Raw genomic sequence first — 19,094 nt, 5'->3', positions numbered from 1 at the left:
TTCTCCCCTCCTGTGCCCCTACTCCTCCCTCCTAGGGCCTCTACCCCAATGCCTACTCAAGTCTCTCAGCTCAAACCAGCCAGATCCCAAGCTAAACTCCTGGCCTATACCCAGTCAGGAGAGGCTGTGGCCAGGGAACTCAGGAACAAAGGGAAAGTACAGCAACCCCAAACTCTAAGACTTACCTCCTTGCCTCCCATGGCCTCAAACATTTTCTCCAGCTGGACCCTCAGTTGCTGCATGTTGTTCATCAGGATGCAAGGCTTCGGGGACAGATGGAGATGCTGAGTCTTGGCTCCTTGTAACACTGGACCCATCAGTCTAGAGTCCCTCCCTCTCTCACATTACTTCCAAAAGCCATGGGGAATTTACAATACATATCACATGTGTCTCTCCCTAAGTACTGAGATCTGGAACCAATGCAGACAGTTCTCCGTGAATGAAGACTAGAAGCAAATGTTTCTGTTTTTAAACTAGGTGGTGGCCCCAGCTGTTTGTGGGATTACCCTTTGTAACTCTTTGAATATCTTAATTTTTTTATTAAAAAAAAAAAGACTAAGCAAAGGTCTAGCTTAGTAGAGGATATACTACCAAATGGAGGCTCAGAGGAACTCCTTGTCAATTTCTTGTTATTCTGTGGCATAATCTCAAGCACAGCCCTCCTGGGAATCAGAAGTCAGGAGCATTCCCCCCACCCTCAGCACTGAGGATAACTTCAAAAGCAAGAAGGATTCAAATGTCTTCACTCCTTTCTCTAAGGGGCCCAAGGCCCGACTCTCACCATTTTCTCCTTTGTGCAATAAGCTGGAAAGTTCTTTGATAAGATGTTTGCATATTCCATCAGCACCTTCCCGATGGTCTGAGAAAAGAGGAGGAAAGGAAAGGAGAAGGAACTCTTAGCTTTCCCCAAGAGTATCTTGCCTGAGGTTGTACCTCCAACCCAGGACAACAATAAGTAGGAAAGGGGAATCTCACAGTGAGGGACAGATCTCCCTCTCAACCCCGGAACAGCAGTGAAACAAACCCACCTGTCTGCCCCAAACTCAAGTAAAGGAGAACAGGGTAATGCCAAGCTTTATCCAAAGGCCACTGCAGAGAGGGATTGAGCTCAGGCCTGTGACAAGGCTATGAGTATGCTAGTAGTACAGGGGGGAAGCAGAAGGAGGGTCATGGTCACCTTCGCAAATCTCCTCATGTAGTGGGCAAGGATGTTAGGGTCTGGGCATTCCAGCTTCCGGATGATCTCAAAGCTCTGATTGAGCTGCGTGAAGACGTCCACCACAGAGCAGGAAAAGAGTGCGTGCTCTGATGTCTGCTGGAACTAAGGAAGGCCACACACAGGGTCATCATCTTCAGCTGGTACCGTCTCCCAAGTTTATAAAGTTCTAAAGGGCTCTCTGCCCAGCAAGGGTGGCTCAGTGGCCCTCAACAGCCCTTCTTATGGACTTCACAGGGCCGGAACAGCCATCGTGGCTAAAGCCCAGGAACTTTTGCTGACAGCTAATTGCTGGGAGATCTGGCCTGACCCGTGTGCAGCACAAGCCCCGACTTACCCCATCCTTCTTATCTCGTTCCAAAGCCCCTCGCAGGAATTCCAGGGACACGTCCTCATTCTCATCCAGCCACTGTAGGACAAACTGCTCAAACCACCTGTAGCCAGGTAGGAAAATTGGAGGCTGAAGCTAGTGGCTGGCATATGCCATGTGCCTGACAGTGAGGATGCTGGCCTCACCCAACCCCTAAGCCAGAGAGACCCTCTTCCCTACCCTTCCCTCTGTAGCCCCCACATGATGACTCACGCTGGGTACTCAGGCACCTGCCCCTGGAGGGCAGGCAGATCCCGCACGTATTCATTGTGGAGCCACTTCACCTTGAAGTGCAGGTTCATGTAGTCAGCACTCTTACACAGCCGGTCTTTCTCATGCTCTAGTAGGGAGGAAGGCTGGGTCAGGTCCTGGTAGTCGAGGCCCTGGTTCCTGAGCCTTCCCAAAGTGGCAGATCCAGTCAGGTGGCTCTATTAGATGTCTCAGAGCAAGGGTGACTCCCAAGCACCTCCTCACAGACATCTCCCCCTAGCAATGACTGCTCTGATCTCCAAAAGCCTGGCCCAAATCTTTCTTTAGAGACTAAGTCAGACATCCAGATAAGGCCTGTAAGTCTTCCTGTGCTGGCTTTTGGAAATGCCAAGTGAGGTGCTGGCCTCTGGTGAAGGAGAGGAGAAAAGATGTGGGTGCTAAGGCTGACTAGGGGGGAAACTGTCCAGGGCTGGAGAGGGATGATGGTTTTCCAGGGCTATTTTAATCCTAGTAGCTAGGCCATTTCCTCAGATGGACTTAAGTGGAAAGACGAACAGTTGCACATGACATGAATGGATCATTGACAACTATACAGACACAGGGAAAACCAAAGTGGGCCCAAGCTAACAGAAAGAGCAGCTGAGCAGCCATGGTGTAACTGAATCCTGGGGTAAACTGAAAGGCCCCAGAGCAGAGCTGAGACTCTGAAAAATGAACTCTCAAAGAAATATGCAAATAAGAAAAGTCAGTTTGAAAACCATGGAAACACAGCGAGATCAAAGGGCCATCCTGCTACAGAAAATGGGATGCTAACAGACTTGAAAGGTCATCTAGCTGAATCTGCAGAGCCTTCTGGAAAATCTAGGACAAAGATCACCCACAGCTTGCCCAGAGAGCCTGAAGTACTGGCCACACCCATAGGTTTTCTTCATCTACTCCCATTATGGATGAAGCACTAATTTGAATAATAAAAGCCAACTATGTGCTTACATATAACATAATAGTGAGAGTAAGCAAACAGTGGAGAGTATTAAGCAACAGAGAAGGGAAGGCCAGTGTCCTTGGGAACTCTATTGCTCAACTTGGAGTTGCCATGGGTAATGCTCCTCCATCTCAAGGCAGAATGGCCAGTCTAGGGCAGCTGGTCCTGGTGAATCAGTACAGCAGACATACAGGAGGAAATGGGAGCACGAGATTGAGCCACAGAAGGCTCCCTGTCCCAGGAATTTCATCTCCTGGCACTGTAGGCAGCACCATCTCTACCCAAAGTTGCATTTGCAGTCTCTTCTATGAAGCAGTGAGCAAGAGAAGAGGAAAAAGGAATAAAACTAGAGGTAAGGGGACAACAACCAAAAGTTCTTACCACCCAGAAAGAGGACTTTTCGTATACGAATGACAGTGGATGCTTGTGACAGAGTAGAGACACGAATGAGCAATAAAGAAAGTGAAAAATATCAGGGACATCAGAGAGACCCTCTCGGGGCTCGCCTTTTCTCTTCCACCCCGCACCCTGCTGTCCTTAAACCAGGCCAAGAACATAGAAACATCAAAAGGTACCACCAGGAAGGCCTCCCTCCTTCTGCGTCAGCAACCCCCGAAAAGGAGGCAGTGCTGCTCCATCCCTCCAGAGCTCCCTAACTGCTTTCTTCTAGGGACCTTCAACTTAACTGTATTTATGTATAATTCTCACTTTCTCTGTCAATCTATTATCTGTACTCTGGCCTAAAACCCCAATTTCTACATTAACTTCTGCGGTACAAAAACTAACAGGATGATTGCTGGAACATTGGTCACACTTTAAACTATCCTAACAAGTTCCATGGAGTCATGCTCCAGTAAAGTTTCTTGAGGTTGCTGTTGAGGGGGGATGTGGGTAGTGTGTAGAGGGTGGTTAATCTATCAAAAGGGGCAATCAAGCATCTAAACCTTCTCCTGCCCCTGACGTCCACATTCCTCCCTCCATTCATCTTTCATCCTCGGAGAGTTCTTTCAACTACATGATTTCAACTATTCAGCTTGCTGATATCTCCTCCAAGTCTCTTTTTGGTTCGCATAATGTCTATGTAAGTCTTTGACGGAATATCTCACTTTGGGTTTAACTCCAGTCACCTTTTGCCATCTTAACATCTCCAGTGAAGCTAAACAGGGTGTACACATTAATCTTACCCTCTTGTCTCTTGTTCCGCACTGAGCATCATCCTCAAGTCATCTTTCTTTTTATTCACATCCAGTTTAACGCATCAATCCCTGTTGATTTCATCTCCAAAATTTCTCTGGAATTTATCTATTTCTTTCTAGTCACATTATTACCTCTCTAGGTCTTTTTTCTACCATCTCTAATAGGGATTACTACAATAGTCTCCAAACTGGTCTTTCCTCCTCCAATCCATTCTCCATACTGTAGCCAGAGAGGGTGGCCTTTCTATATTAAAAGTATGATCATGTCACTTCCTTGCTTAAATGGGATTTTTGTTCAATGGCTCTCAATTGCCTTCAGAACAGAGTCCAAAATCCTAAACTCAGCTTACGCGTCCTTTATGATCTAGCAGTGTCCTACTTCTCTACCTTCACCTCTCACTCATCTCTTCCCTTCCACTCTAAAGTGCAAGTCACACTCAACTACTGCTTCCAGTTCCCCAAGCATGCTGACTCTCTCTATACCCCAGGTCTCTGAACATACTGCATCCTCTGCCTAAAACATCTCTCTCTCCCTTCCTTGTCACTGCTGCCCTCCTTCCCCAGCAGCTAAGCTCTGTCATCCTTCAGGTTTCAGTCTGTACATCACTTCCTCCAGAAAGCCTTCCCAGGTCTGGTTACATGGTTCTCCTCTCAGCACCCTACTCTTATTCCTTTTGTGGCTTTTAACTTTGAACTGTAACTGCCAATTTAGTATGTCTGTTGTCTAGACTGGTCTGTGAGCTTCTCAAGGGCTGGAGCTATGCCTCATTCATCTCTTTGGAGTTCCAACAACTAGCACTGTGTGTGGCACAAAGAAAATACTCAGTACACTTGGTGAATGGGATGGGGATTTACTGCAAAGGTGGATGAAGAAACTTTCTATATTTTAATTGGGATAGTAGTTACACAGGTGTATTTATTTGTCAAAACTCATCAAATTATACTTTTAAAGTGTTTTTATTTTGTTGTATGTAGATAATACCTCAATAAAGTTGATTTTAAAATATTGGATAAACGAGAACATTTTCACAGTTGGAGTCAACACTATCCTTTTACCATCCAGGTCTCTAAACACCTCCCCTTCTCTTGCCCTCTACATTCTGACAATCACTAAGTCCCATTAAAACTTCCTTTCAATGTCTTTCAAAGCCCATTCTTCCTCTAATTTCTCTGCTCTAATTACAGCCTCATCCCCTCAGCTCTCAATTATTACATTATCTGCACTCTCTGCTTCTAGTCTCTCCCTGTTCCATCTGCCTCCATTTTCCACTGAGGTAAAACCTTATAAAACTACTACTTTGTTGACACTGCATCTCTGCTCATGAGCCTATAATGGTTTCTTATTGTCCTCAATAACTAAGATTTATTCAGCATTGAGTAAAAGCCAGGGCATATGCTAAATATGCCACATACATCTCAGTTACTTCATCAGCTCAGTGAAATAGATGCTATCATCACTCCCATTTTACAGATGAGAAAATGCAAGCTCACAAAAATTAAGTAGCTCAGTCTAAGAACACACTGTTGAGCAGGTGGCGAAACAGGTTCCAAACCAGGTCAACATAAGTTCTTTCTCTTAAAGCAGTTTTCAACTCTTTTGTGTTTGTTTTAAACATCAGCAGAACTCCTCTTTCAAAAGAAATTGTACTTAAAACCCTGTATAAGACTGATAAAAGTAGAGCTGACTTAGCTAGCACCAGGTAAAAGGCCTGGAGCCCAGCATTGTCCATCCTACCCCACCCTGCCCCCACCACCCTACTCTCACCGTTTTGCCTTTTCACTTAGCTCCTCTGTTTGAAAACATCTGCCCAACCTTATACCATCTCTCTGGTGGAATTAATTCACTTTTCACAGGTATTTATCTTTTCCCCAAAAAACCTGATGGAGCTGGAGTTCTTTAAGAACTGGGACCATGCTCCCCATCAGGTTCACCAAGTGCCACCTGGGGGAGAGGGACAGGTGACCTGCTCAGTGGACTGACAGGCAAAGGCATGGGCTACAGCCCCAGGCATGACCCAGTGTAAGCAGGAGGAGCAGCTGCTCTGGGGCAGAATTACAGAATCTGCATATACAGTATGTGACTGTCTCAAATTTAACACAGATCTTCAAGGTTGCTTTCAACCTCTAAACTTACTGTTCCTAAACCTCAAAAGTTTAAAAGTCTGAGGATTATCTATTTCCTCTGTCACTCCACCCAAATAGCAGATCCAGACTCTGATTTGTCCTTGCCCCAGACTGCTCCGCCTCCTTCTAGGTTCACTTTCATAGACTGAGGAGACAGATTAACATATATAAACAGTTAAATGAGTGAGCACAGATGGGTACAAATGGGAAGGTCTGATACAGATAGGGAGTGATATCTTTGTAGACTAAAGTGGGAAATGAATAAAAGAATTAGGTGAATGAATAAGATGAATAATAATTTGCATGTGACCCTGTTGTACAGGAGAAGTGAGGGAGAAATATCTTTCCGGCTTTGTCACATCAATTCAGAACAGCTTTCAAGGAAAGCCAGGCCAGGCAGCCGACAGTGTGAGAAAATAATCTTATCTATCTATGTATTTAAGGTTCTATGATTCTGTAAAACTGTAAAGATACATTTCATGAGACCATTCTCTACGGAATGGGCCACTTGAGAGCACCAGAATGAAAGGAGTTATCTCTGGGCTGGGAAAGTCTTAAACAGGCACTTGCTCTAAAGCTGGAAGGAGGAACCTACATCCACACAGCCATTTCCATCATTCCTTTGGCTGAAGCTTTGCCTACCCAAGGCCTCCCGAGGTCTATCACCTAATATGCCTCGAATCCCTCTAGTTTCTCATTGTACCATTCACCCAGAACTTGTAGGTGTCTGGGAGAGGAAAGGGACAGAGAGCACAGCGCCTGGGCTAGAGGCCTGCAACCACTGCCTTGGGCACACCCTTACCCTCCAGTGCATATTTCATGTCTTGGGCAAAGAGTTGCCACATCACTTCTGCGCTGACTTTTCCCACATTCAACTCTTGAGGAAACCTGGATGATGGAAGAAGCCACAGTCAGAGAACAAGGCAAGAGCCATTTAAACTGATTGATTCCAAAGCTAACATGCCTAGTTCTTGGAGGTCACAATGAAGAGGGGAGAAGCCTAGGAAACAGGGCTAGGCTCAAACTGGAGAAAAGGGGCCCAGGGACCAGTGGTAGGACAAGTATGGGCAGAGGATCCTCCCAGGCAAGGTGGCCCCAGGGGAGATGATGCCTAGAAGGCAGGGAATTGTGGCCAACGGGGGAAGAGTTGAGGTTGGAAGGCAGACCCAGGCTAAATAAGCCGGAGAAGAACGGGCAAGGAAGTGGGCATAAGAAGGCCCACATTATTCACAGCGGACAGACATATACACACATGGTCTCTGGATGCCCTGGGACTCCTATGGCAGCCACTCCCAGAAGCCTCTCACCCCAGAGAGGCTGGCTCAGTCTGGGCAGGGCCCCCCATTATGTTTCCACACCTGTCTCCAGAAACAGTTACCCAGACAGATACAAGGGACAGAGGGACAGACGGACGAAGAGGAGGAAGAGGTGGCACTGCAAACACACAGAGATAGGAAAGAAAGAGGCTGTTAGACAGATGGACAAACCAACCACCAACCAGACAGGGCCAAGTGTGGTGACACTTACTGGTTCAGAACGAGTGTATAGGAATTCTTATCTTCCTCTATGATTGACACAATGAGCGTGATGAGTTTGGGCCAGAAATCCAGGTTCCGAATGCTGGGCCCTTGTTCCTCTGGAGGTAGCTCCTGCTTCTTGTTTCCGAGAAGACATGGCAGACAGTGAGAGTCAGAGTAGAAAATGGAGAGCCTTCCTCTCTCTCTTCCCCACTCCATGCCCCTTCCTTTAGAATCAGGGACCCTTCCTCTTCTGTAGCCTATCTTCCACAAGCCCACGCATGTTTGTTCTAGCAAAGGGGTGACTGTTGGGAGGTTCTTGGACATAGTCTGTCCCTGAGAACTTCTCTCCCCAGCTCCAGGGCACTGTTCTGACCACTGTTCCTGGTCAGCCTAGGAGAAATGAAGATGTCTATCCCCTTCTTCTTTCTCTCAGTAGTTATGCATATAGTGACTTCTTGGCTGAAGCAAGCAGCCCCTCCAGTCTTTGGCCTAGTTCCATGTGACCCCCTCCTCCTCTCCTAGTGGGTCTTCCTCTAATATCACCCCTGCCCCACCACACACATACACATCTCTGAGAAGCTTCTTCAAATTCTGCAGGAGCCACATAACAGACCTAGTACGCACGTTGGCCAAAACTTCAGTTAAGCAAAGCTTCCCTTAATCTGCTGAATGTTGTTAAGGGGAAAACTGCATCTGGGAAGGTATTTGTCTAGCTGATAAGAAAAGGCCTTGGGGAGGCAAGAAGGCTCAATGAGGAAAGAATAGTGTCTTCAATAAATGGTGTTGGGAAAACTGGATATTCACGTGCTAAAGAATGACAGTAGACCCCTAATCTTATACTATTGACAAAAATTAACTGAAAATGGATTAAGGAATTAAATGTAAGACCTGAAACCATAAAACTCCTAGAAAAAAATAGGGAAGAAGCTCTTGACAATGATTTTTTTGGATATGACAACAAAAGTAAAAATCAACAAATGGGACTACATCAAACTAAAAGGTTTCTACACAGCAAAAGAAACAATCAACAAAACAAAAAGGCAACCTACAGAAAAGAAGAAAATATTTCCAAACCATGTATCTGATAAGGAGTTAATATCCGAAATTATAAGGAACTCACACAACTGTATAGAACAAAAAACCACCCCCACCCCCACCAACAAAACACATAGTCTGATTAAAAAATGAGCAGAGGACTTTAAAAGACCTTTCTCCAAAGAAAACATTTAAATGCCCAACAAGCACATGGAGAGGTGTTCAACATCACCAATCATCAGGGAAATGCAAATCAATACCACAATAAGATATTACCTCACACCTATTAGAATGGCTGTTATCAAAAACAGAAGAGATAAATGCTGGCAAGGATGTAGAGAAAAGGGATCCCTGATGCACTGCTTGTGCAAATGTAAGTTGGTACTGCCATTATATAAAACAGTATGGAGGTTCCTCAAAAAATTAAAAATAGAACTATCATGATCCAGCAACCCCACTTCTAGGTATATACCCAAAGGAAATGAAACCACTATCCTGAAGAGGTAACTGTGCCCTCATGTTAACTGCAGCGTTATTCACAATTGCCAAGACATGTAAACAACTTAAGTGTTCATCAATAGATGAATAAAGAAAATGTGGTATATAAACACAGTGAAATATTATTCAGCCATGAAAAAGGGAAAGCCTGCAATTTGTGACAATATGGATGAACTTGAAGGGCATTATGCTAAGTGAAATAAGTCAGACAAAGAAAGACAAATACCATGACCTCACTTATATATGAAATCTAAATACATCAGACTCACAGAAACAGAGAGGAGAATGGAGGCTGCCAGAGGCTGAGGGGTGGAATAAAGGGGGCAATGTTGATTAAAGTGTACAAACTTTCAATTACAAGATGAATAAGTTCCAGGGATCACAGGTACAGCATGATGACTACAGTTAACAGTATATACTGTACTGTACACTTGAAAGATGCTATGAGAATAGTTCAGTGTTCTTACCATAACAACAACAACAAAATGGTATTTACGTGTGTGAAGAATGTGTTAATTAACTTTATTGTGGTACATATTTCACAATATATATATGTATCAAATCATCTATTGTACACCTTAAAGTTATGCACTGTTATATGTCAATTATATCTCAATAAAGCTGGGGAGAAAAGAAAGGCCTTAGATGGGAAGAAACAAAGGAATACAATGGTGGATGGCAGGAAAGGAGGAGCAACTCTATATTCAGACCCCAGACAGGACAAGTAAAAGTCACCACTGAGAGACTGGAATGGATATTATCTCCCACTGGGACAAGAGCAAAGTTGGAACTGCCCAGGAGAACAGGAATAGGGCTTTTATGTAGGATGCCGTATGTCATCACAAAGTCTCTGCAGTCCTTAACAAGCCCGCATTTTCAGGAAGTTCCCAGGACAGAATCCACATTTGGTTCATTCTGCCTCCTTAATATCACTTAGATACATCTCTTCCTTTTACTTTTTCTGCCACTGTCCTGACTCAGGCTCTTATCATTCAAGGATTTCCTAACTGGTTTTTGACCATCAGTCCAATCCTTCTGCCATTCAGTCGTCAGTGATCTTTCTAGAAGGAGAATCTCACAGTGTTACTCCTCCTTCAAAAAGTTCCAACTTCATAGCTTGAAACAAAGGTCCTTCCGAATGTGACCTCTCTCTCAACCTCATATCTAACCACTTCCCTTTTGTTGCAGCCATTACCATATCACTCCCACCAATTATTTAGTGCTTATTGTATATCAGGCAGTCTGCTAAGAACTTTGCATGAATTAACTCATTTAATCCTGACAACAACTCCATTGGGTAGAAATTATCACTTTCATTTTACAGATGAGGAGACTTAAGGACAGTGAGGGTCCATGACTTGCCCAAGGTCATGTAGCTATAAACAGCAGAACCAAGATTTAATCCCACATAGCTGAACCGTAAAGCCTGAATTGTAACTAGTGTAATTAAATTGTTTATGCTCCTTCAAATTAACAACCTCATTCACAATTCTGTGCCTCTAAACATTCTGCTTCCTCTATATTGCATCCTCTTCCTTCTCAGCCCCTGTCTTTCCTACTCATTCCTCAAAATTTATGTCGAGTTTACCTTCTCTAAGAAGTATTCCCTGACACCCCTGGTCTGGTTAGATGCTTCTTTCTGGGCCCCCAGAGTAACCTCTGTGAACCTCTCATAGAGATGTAACAGACAACAACAACTACAATAAAATATAGTAACAATAAAATAATAAAACACAATAAATGTAGTAATTTGCCCCCTGGATCCACCAATGAGCTCCCCAAAAGCAGAGATGTGGTTTTTTTTTTTTTTTTAACATTTTTTATTGATTTATAATCATTTTACAATGTTGTGTCAAATTCCAGTGTAGAGCACAATTTTTCAATTACACATGAACATACATATATTCATTGTCACATTCCTTTCTCTGTGAGCTACCATAAGATCTTGTATATATTTCCCTGTGCTATACAGTATAATCTTGTTTATCTATTCTACAATTTTGAAATCCCCGTCTATCTCTTCCCACCCCCAGAGATGTGTCTTAATCAACTTTATATCCCTAGTGCTCAATTTGTTAAAGAAATGGATAGATGAATGAACTAATGACCAAAGACCAGTGGAGGGAAATGAAAGATACCAAGGGTTTACTTCAGTACAAATAATGAAAAATGAGAAAATGAGAGTGAGAGAAAGTAAAAAAAAAAAAAAAAAAAAAGTCAGCAAAATACAAAGACTACAGAAGTTCCTGAATGGTTTATAAAGCCTCTTTCAAAGTCTAGGTTCATCTTATGCTAGGGAATAGAGACCAAATATTCAGACAGACCCCTGCATAACTGAAAGATAAAAGCTAAGAACAGTGTCTTTGCCCAACCAGAGAGAATTCATGGATGGATGACAGAGCCCAGAGTGTGGCAAGCTAAACGACGGCCCCAGGAAAACCCCCCATGGACTTCAGAACCAACAGGAGGTTTTATAAACCTTAAAAGGAAGAAGTCATAAATACAGCACTGACACAAAAAGCACATTTGACAATTTGAGGAGGCAGTATGAACAAGATTTTAGTCTTCACTAAGGTGTTCCTAGGAAGCATTACAAATTGGATGCATTCACTGAAGGGTAGATGTCCAAGAGATTGAGGTTCTCCTCCCACAGTCTGCTGTCCAAATCCTACTGCCTTTCAAGTCTATCTCAAATGCTCTTGTTTTATGTAGCTTTCCCAATATCTGATAAACTTCTTCCACGTTCAACTGTATCCCTCTTTCACGGCCCTTCTAACAGATTTTGGTTGGAATTATACATATGCTCATGAGCCTGTGAACCAACTGAAAGACCACTATGCTTCCTCAGACCTGGCCTAGAACAAACATCCAACACATATTTGTTGGACTGAAGGGAATTTACTTAGCAAATGTGTCATCAGCAAGGCATTCCTAAGACAGGAGCTGTAACTGAGTAATCAGACCCAGAAGGAAGTCCTGACTTTAAATAAGACCAAAAAAAAAAAAAAAAAAAAAGGGATACCATTGAAAGGATCTAGAAAAATATACAAAGTAACCAGGTACTGAGTTAGGATACCAGCCTAAACCAGATAAAGTAGCTCAGCCTCACGAAGGACAGGGCCAGCCTTGACAGTCAACTGATGAATATATCTCAGAAGACCATGCAATGCAGAGAAAAGTGTTAGAGGGAAAAGTTAAACATCCACCAGCCAAAACCTCAGATCTCAGGGGAAAAGAGTCTGGAACGTGGAAGGGTTCACATGAGTCAGAATAAAATTAACTTCGGAGGAGAACAAAGACTCTGGGAAGGGCTAAGAATTCACCTACTTACCCACTGAACTGTGCTCAAATTTAGGTCACCTTCTCAACACCAAAGTAAAACTCATTGTTGCCACTTCTGTTCAACTCAGTTATGTCACATCTTGTCCAAAGGTTTCTGCCCATCCACAAATGTCTCACATGGTCTAAATGGTCCCCACTTTCACAATTCATTCACTCTCCAGAACATCAAGGACTTTATTCTGTGCTCCCTTTCACAGGGACCACAGCAAAGGAGAGCTGAGACTCCAAGAACCACTGACAACTGGCCCCACCTGATCCCGAGCCTCTTACCAGCTGGTACTGGCGGCTGTACAAGTCATGGCAGTTGTTGAAGATATACTCATACGTTGAGTTCAAACAGGCCTTCACACAATCCTTTACCACCTGGCTGGCTCTTGGAGGGCTCTGCAGTTCCTGTACCTGCCAATTAATTTAAAAAAATATGGGTCCAGGGTCTTGCCCACCTGGGTGGGATCTTCTATTCCTGATTCCCTCATCCCTCTGTGGGTCCCTGGACCTTGCCCTGGGATGAAACTGTCAACATGGCTGATGGGGAGAACTGCCCAGCCCAACCTTGTTGACCCAGGGTCTTTTGGAAGTAACTCAGGGAACAGGCATATGGAAACATAGGCTTAGAGGTGATAAATCCTATAGCCTTAGACTATGCCCAGTGATTCTCACTCTCCATGTTTCTGTGGCCAGGTCCCCAGACTAGCATCACCCAGCCCAATTAATTTCTTACCTTCATTCTGAAGAAAGTAATGCTGGTCAGCAAATCCACTGTGGACTTTAAATCCTGAAGCCGCTCAGGGCTCCCAGCAGGGAAATTATTCTGTTGCAAATTAAGCAAATGTAAGAAAGGGACAAAGGAATATGGAAGCCTTCCCTGCCAAAAGCAATGAAATCAGAAGCTTCCCTAACTGCTACCCACTGGGATCTTCCCTAGTTGAGTTTTACAAAAAAGCTGTAATATTACAGGTCTCCCTCCCTTCTCCACTGACACAGGTCCTTGCCAAAGGCAGGGGTTAGTAATCTCCAGTCCAGAAAGCAACACATCCTACCCCCAAGCCTACTTCCCATGCAATGTGTGAGCGTTTACACAAATGAACACACAGACACTCACACACACATTGACACACACACACACTTTTTTCTTGGGTGAAGATTCTTACACCCAAACAATGAGTTCTTCAAAACTTACAATCTAACTGTATATCCTGGAATATAAGTAGAGCCACACTACAGACCACACTGAGATGTGTACTTTCCACACAGTGGAACCCAGTTATTCTATATTTCTCGAGCCAGCAGATGGCAAAGCTCTGAGCAGAACTGCTTTTGGAGTGAGTTCCTTGGGATCTTCCCATCATGCCTCACTTCAATCCTTTTGGCATGAGTTTTAGGAGGAAGCTGCCAAAGAGAGCTTAAGGAAGATGCTGTGCCACTCTCCATTTTAAGGGTTGCTTTTTTAAACCTTCAAATGGCTACTTATATGCCAAATATAAGATATACAGTCAACTCTCCATTATTCGTGCAAATGGAAGGCACTGAAAGTACAAATAATTAAAATCTCACTTCTTTTTGACTTTGAGGTTGTTTTATACTTACTTTTTAATGTGGGTATATTGCCTGTTCTGGAAATTCACAACACTTTAAAGCAAGTAATGAAGTCATTCTAAGACGACCTAACTTAGGAAGAACTGCAAATCTGCCCATTTCCGTCTCATCCTAGGCACCCACCCTCCTACTATATCTATTTCCTCCCTCCATTCTAGGAATACACATGACCTCTGCTACAAATTACTTGCCCAAGCCAAGTTACTCTCTCTCCCCTTTGCCAGATTCTCATAACTTTTTTGGAAAATGAGGAGACTATGGAAAGATGCAAGAAGGAAATGTAATTATCTAATTTTTAAAGGGGTATTTCTGGAAGAGATTACGCTTTGGAGACTCTCTAATGAGAATGTCACCAGAGGTTTGGTAGAGTGACATGAGTGGGGTTAGAAAGCCAGTTATCTATAAAAAGTAGCCACATCAGCCACTATTTACACACTGCATGGTCCTTGGAGTTTGAAGAACCACAGGTGTCAGTGACATTGGCCATACACATGGGTGTGATGACACAGACCAATTTTCTTTGCCTTGATCTTTTAGCCATTTGGCCCACAGTCTCTCTAACACTGAGCTTGATATTCCTTAATCCCACCCTACAGCCAGGTCTTCACTCACCCTGTATGTAGAGAGGTCAATCCTCAGTGAGTTGTGCAGCTGGTCCAGTAGTTTTACAAATCTCTCTTTCTGAGGGTGGTAAACAAATAATGAGAAAGAGAGAAATAATCTGTTTCTGAGTCCCCTAGACTGTAGCAAAAACAGAACCATCCTTGGGTAAGGAAGAACCACTGAGGTGGGGATACATCCTGTCCCATATTTGCCCACGAGGAAAACAACAAACAATACAGAGGAGAAATGAGTAGGTGGTTCCTGTTCCATCTCTTGGCAGCTCTGTCTCACACTGGGGAACCTTCTCACACCAGCTAGGGCAAAGCAAGTCCCTGGGAGGGGAAACAGCTCCTTCCATACAAATCAAGAGGAGATGACCAGTGCATCTCCATCTCTTTGGGACTCTAACTCATTTTAGTCAGACAAAAGTAACTCCAAACACATTCTCTAACTTGTGCCTAAGTCTGCGGTGTCATGATTTACCTTGAGATAGCTCTTAACAGTTATACAGCCACAGTCTAGCAGTGATGATGAGAGAGAGAAATAGTGATGCATCTGGAAGATGATCAGGCAGATACAAGGAGATTTCTCTTTAAACCACATTCCACATCATTTCCCTTAGTTTATACTTCTTAAATATTAAGATAAAAACCAAATACTATTTTAATAGTTTATTTTTATAGAAAAGGTCTAATTAAATGGGGAATCATGTTCCTGTAGGCTTTTAGCGTAGCACTCCTAGAACTCACATACTGAGATATATATATATATATCTATCTATATATATAGATAGAGAGATATATATAGATATAGATATATAGATATATATATCTCACACACACACCATTAGATATTGATTGAGTTAGTATATAATGTGGTGATAGAATGGAAAAGATATTTGACTTAATCAATGATACTAATTCATCTACAGAAAAACTATAAACAACATTAAAAAAAAGTGGTTAGTACAAAAACAAAAACAAAAACAGGGCTGAGAGGTCCAGGAGATTTGGGAGTATCAGTAATTTTATCCCTGAAGAAGTAATCTTTGTGGAGGGTCAGAGATATTTCATCTAGTTTATACTGAACTTATGTCAGGTGACATTATGAGTAACAATTCAACTTTTCAAGTACCCTAACAACTGGAAAGGACATATCCTGGATAGGGAAAACAGTTCAGACCCTAGAAGAGGGACAGGCTCAGATACATACTGGTATTCTTGCTTAGACATCAGTCTCATGTGAACTTAAGTGGTACTATTCTGTCAGAGAAAGACTGAATTATATTAAGAAGACTCCTTTGTGAACCTGCAGGACTGAAGAAGATGGTGACTCAACCAAGTTGCTGGTCCAGAGAGGCTCCCCGAGCCCAGGTAGTACCCCACTTCCCCAGCCCTACTACAGTGGTACTATCCCACCTTCTCTCATGTATCTATGTCTGAGGAGAGTCTATTAGTACAGTCTAAATACTCACAAGGAAAAAGGTTCATTACCTAGGTGGCAGCTATCTGAATTTTAGGCATATCAACTTGACAGTACTGACTCAAAAACCAAGCTTTGTTAACTGGTAACAAGCAGGTAACATGTTTTCACATCACACTCACCCCAAAGTTGGAGGCTGCAAAGCGATCAGATGCAGAGACGTTGGTGGAGGCAGTTGTGTGGGCATAGTAGGCATTGATGTTGGCCAGTAAGGTGCTCATCACTGCTGGCACACCAGGACACATGTACTTGGATGACAAACATGCAAAGTGTCTGAAAAACAGCACCCTCAGCCTCAAAGACTCTTCAGAGATTGCAGGAAAAGCCAACTAATCAAAAGATCTCACTCACGCATATGAAGCTTCTAACCACCTTGACATACAAGGATTTTCATAACTTATTCGCTCGGGTGTATATTCTATGAAAGTGTCTACCAGTGCCAGGTCTTGTGCTAAGTGCTAGAATCCAAATTGGTGACAGCCTGGCAGAGAAAGCAAGTATTAGAAAGTAAGTCAATAACCCAAGGCATGATATGCAAAATTCCACGGAAACTACAGGAAGATCATCTAAGTCAGAATGACTGGAGGCTAGAAGGGATTAGAAAAAGGCTTCTCAAAGAAGAGATGGTTGAACCAAGTCTTAAAGGATTAGTAAGAATTAATCAAGTGGAAAAGTGTGCAAGCAAAGGGAAACAGTATTGCAAAAACAAATATATTCATGGAGAGAGTGATATATTTGAGAAACCTCACTATGGTTACTGTTCAGGTGTTTGACAGAAGAATACCAAGAAAGGGGAGAGAAGTGGATAGAGAACAAATAATAAAAAAGTTTATCCTAAACTCTATAGTAAATTTTTAAACAAAGGCATACTGTGATCAGACTAGTCTTTCAGAAAGGTCACTGTGATGGTAAAAATTGGAAAAGAAAACTTGGAGACAGATAAGACTAAGACATAAAGACCACCTGAAGAGTTACTGCAGTCATTCAGAAAAGGAGCAATGAAGCACTAAATGGAACAGACAAATGGTTATAGGAGCACAGGCTCTAGAGACAGACTCTGAGTTTGAACTTTAATCCCATCACTCAGTGGCTTTGAATAAATTAAACTTCTTTATGCCTCAGTTTTTTAAATCTGTAAAATGGGAATAATAATGATACTCATACAGGGTTGATATGAGGATTAATTGAGTTAACATTCATAAAATATTTAGACCAGTTACTGGCATAAGGAAATACATAGGAGTTGTTATTATCATTATTACTGAGCTACAGCAATATTGATAGATTAAAAACATTTTTAGGTAGAATCTAGAGGTTTTAGAGATTGACTGGATGCTGGTAGTAAGACAGAAAAGTTTAGGCTGACTCCTAAATCTCTGTTTAGATAGCTATTCAGTAGATTGTTCCATTTACTATATTAGGTGGAGATGATGTTGATTTGGATTTTGGTCATGTTGAGCTTGAAATGCCTGTGGGAATACCCAGGAAGCAGATGAAAATGGATCTGAAACGCAGGAAAGGGTCTGAACCTGAGAAAGAGATGTGGGAGTCTTAAGCCTATATGTAGTGGTTGAGCTCATAGACTTGAATGAGATCATCCAGGGAGAGTGAACAAAGTAAGAATTGCAGAGGGGCCATTAATTCTCCAACCTCATTCCTCAACATGTTTCTTCTGTCTATACTCGAACTTGCAATTCTTTGAATAGTCTATGCTCTGTTGCATTTTAGCATCTCTGCTTACGCCCTATCAGACACAGAAATGCCCTACCTCCTTTTCTGTGTTTCAAAGTGTCACCACTTCAGTGGCTTCCCTCACAGGCCTCCCCTAAAATTTAGATGCCCTCATAATATGCTACGGTTACTTCTATTTTAGCACTTATCAAATTATATTGTAACTGACTGTTTACTGGTCTATCTCTCCTGCTAGACTGAGTTCCCCAAGCACAGAGGCCCCCATCTCATTCATCTCTGTGTTCTCAGCATGCAGCACAATGCATGACACAGAGAAGGAATTCAGTAAAAGTCTGTTACCCTCTGCTCCCTAGTGCTGCTAGCGCGCAGAGCTCTAGAGCTCTAGCCTCACCAATACACAAGCTACCTCTTCTCATAGTAGGTGGGAATTTCTTTTATAGGTGTCTTTGTCAACGCCAGACACAGCTGCTTTCCCTATGGTTCAGCGTCCTTTCCGAGTCCCAGGCCAGTCTATACGAGCTTGTCTGTCACACACATATATACACGAGTACACATGCCCCGTCTGCTCAGGCCTGTGATGTTTCGGTACGTTTGTCCTTGCCTACCCTCCTGTGCCCCTTTCCCTTTCTACCTGTGAACACTGGGGTAGACAGACAAATACCTTCTCCTTGAGTTACTAATAAAAGCACTACTTTTAATACATAAACTCTCTTTGCCTTGGGGCACACATCCACCTGACCCAGCTCAGAGATGAAAGCAATGAATCACTGCATACTACCCTACTAAGGACCTGTCCACCCTGTCGGTTTGCCATCTTAGCTACCCCAAGGGTTAGTAGCCATTTTCCAGGGTCTCAGGAGAGCCTTACGTCATGGCCTGATATATGGACTCGATGCCATAGCGCATGGCAAATTCATCCACAATTTCTTGGGCAGTTTCATCAAAGTAAACCTTCCATGCATCATCTCCTCGAGCTTCAGGGATCTGGACTCCTCCACTGCCCTGAATGTCTGTGAGGTAATGGAAGAGGTTCTGTAGGAGACAGAGTAAAATATATATTGATTATTAAACAGCTAAATATATATTGAAAACAAAAACAAAACCTGCTGGTAAAGTCCAGGAGAATGTGAATAGGGTCCCACAGAAATTCTGTCCTTCAAGTCATTGCTCAGTAAATCTTGTGGCCCCAATAGGCTATTCTTCCATTAGTAAAAGAGAACTGAGGCTG

General features: G+C 43.0%; 1 protein-coding gene across 12 annotated transcripts in view; it reads right to left on the bottom strand.

Moving 5' to 3' along the window:
- Positions 1-19,094, bottom strand: part of LOC102504108 (protein unc-13 homolog B) — a 167,050-nt gene that overhangs the window by 6,675 nt on the left and 141,281 nt on the right. For 9 of the 12 annotated variants that reach the window (XM_014561924.2, XM_014561932.2, XM_014561927.2 and 6 more), the window contains 12 exons: positions 18,735-18,898; positions 16,297-16,447; positions 14,702-14,770; positions 13,215-13,304; positions 12,764-12,892; positions 7,626-7,753; positions 6,901-6,986; positions 1,800-1,926; positions 1,554-1,650; positions 1,178-1,321; positions 782-859; positions 186-263 (listed from right to left, as the gene is read on the bottom strand). In XM_014561924.2, the coding sequence (XP_014417410.1) occupies positions 186-263; positions 782-859; positions 1,178-1,321; positions 1,554-1,650; positions 1,800-1,926; positions 6,901-6,986; positions 7,626-7,753; positions 12,764-12,892; positions 13,215-13,304; positions 14,702-14,770; positions 16,297-16,447; positions 18,735-18,898 (1,341 nt within the window). The remainder of the gene's footprint in view (positions 1-185; positions 264-781; positions 860-1,177; positions 1,322-1,553; positions 1,651-1,799; positions 1,927-6,900; positions 6,987-7,625; positions 7,754-12,763; positions 12,893-13,214; positions 13,305-14,701; positions 14,771-16,296; positions 16,448-18,734; positions 18,899-19,094) is intronic. The other 3 variants (XM_032477923.1, XM_032477924.1, XM_032477919.1) reach the window with 1 other exon arrangement.

This window comes from Camelus ferus, chromosome 4, assembly GCF_009834535.1.
Source record: "Camelus ferus isolate YT-003-E chromosome 4, BCGSAC_Cfer_1.0, whole genome shotgun sequence".
Lineage (NCBI taxonomy): Eukaryota > Metazoa > Chordata > Mammalia > Artiodactyla > Camelidae > Camelus > Camelus ferus.
The sequence above is the reverse complement of the archived record's forward strand: the minus strand, read 5'-3'. Positions and strand labels throughout refer to the sequence as shown.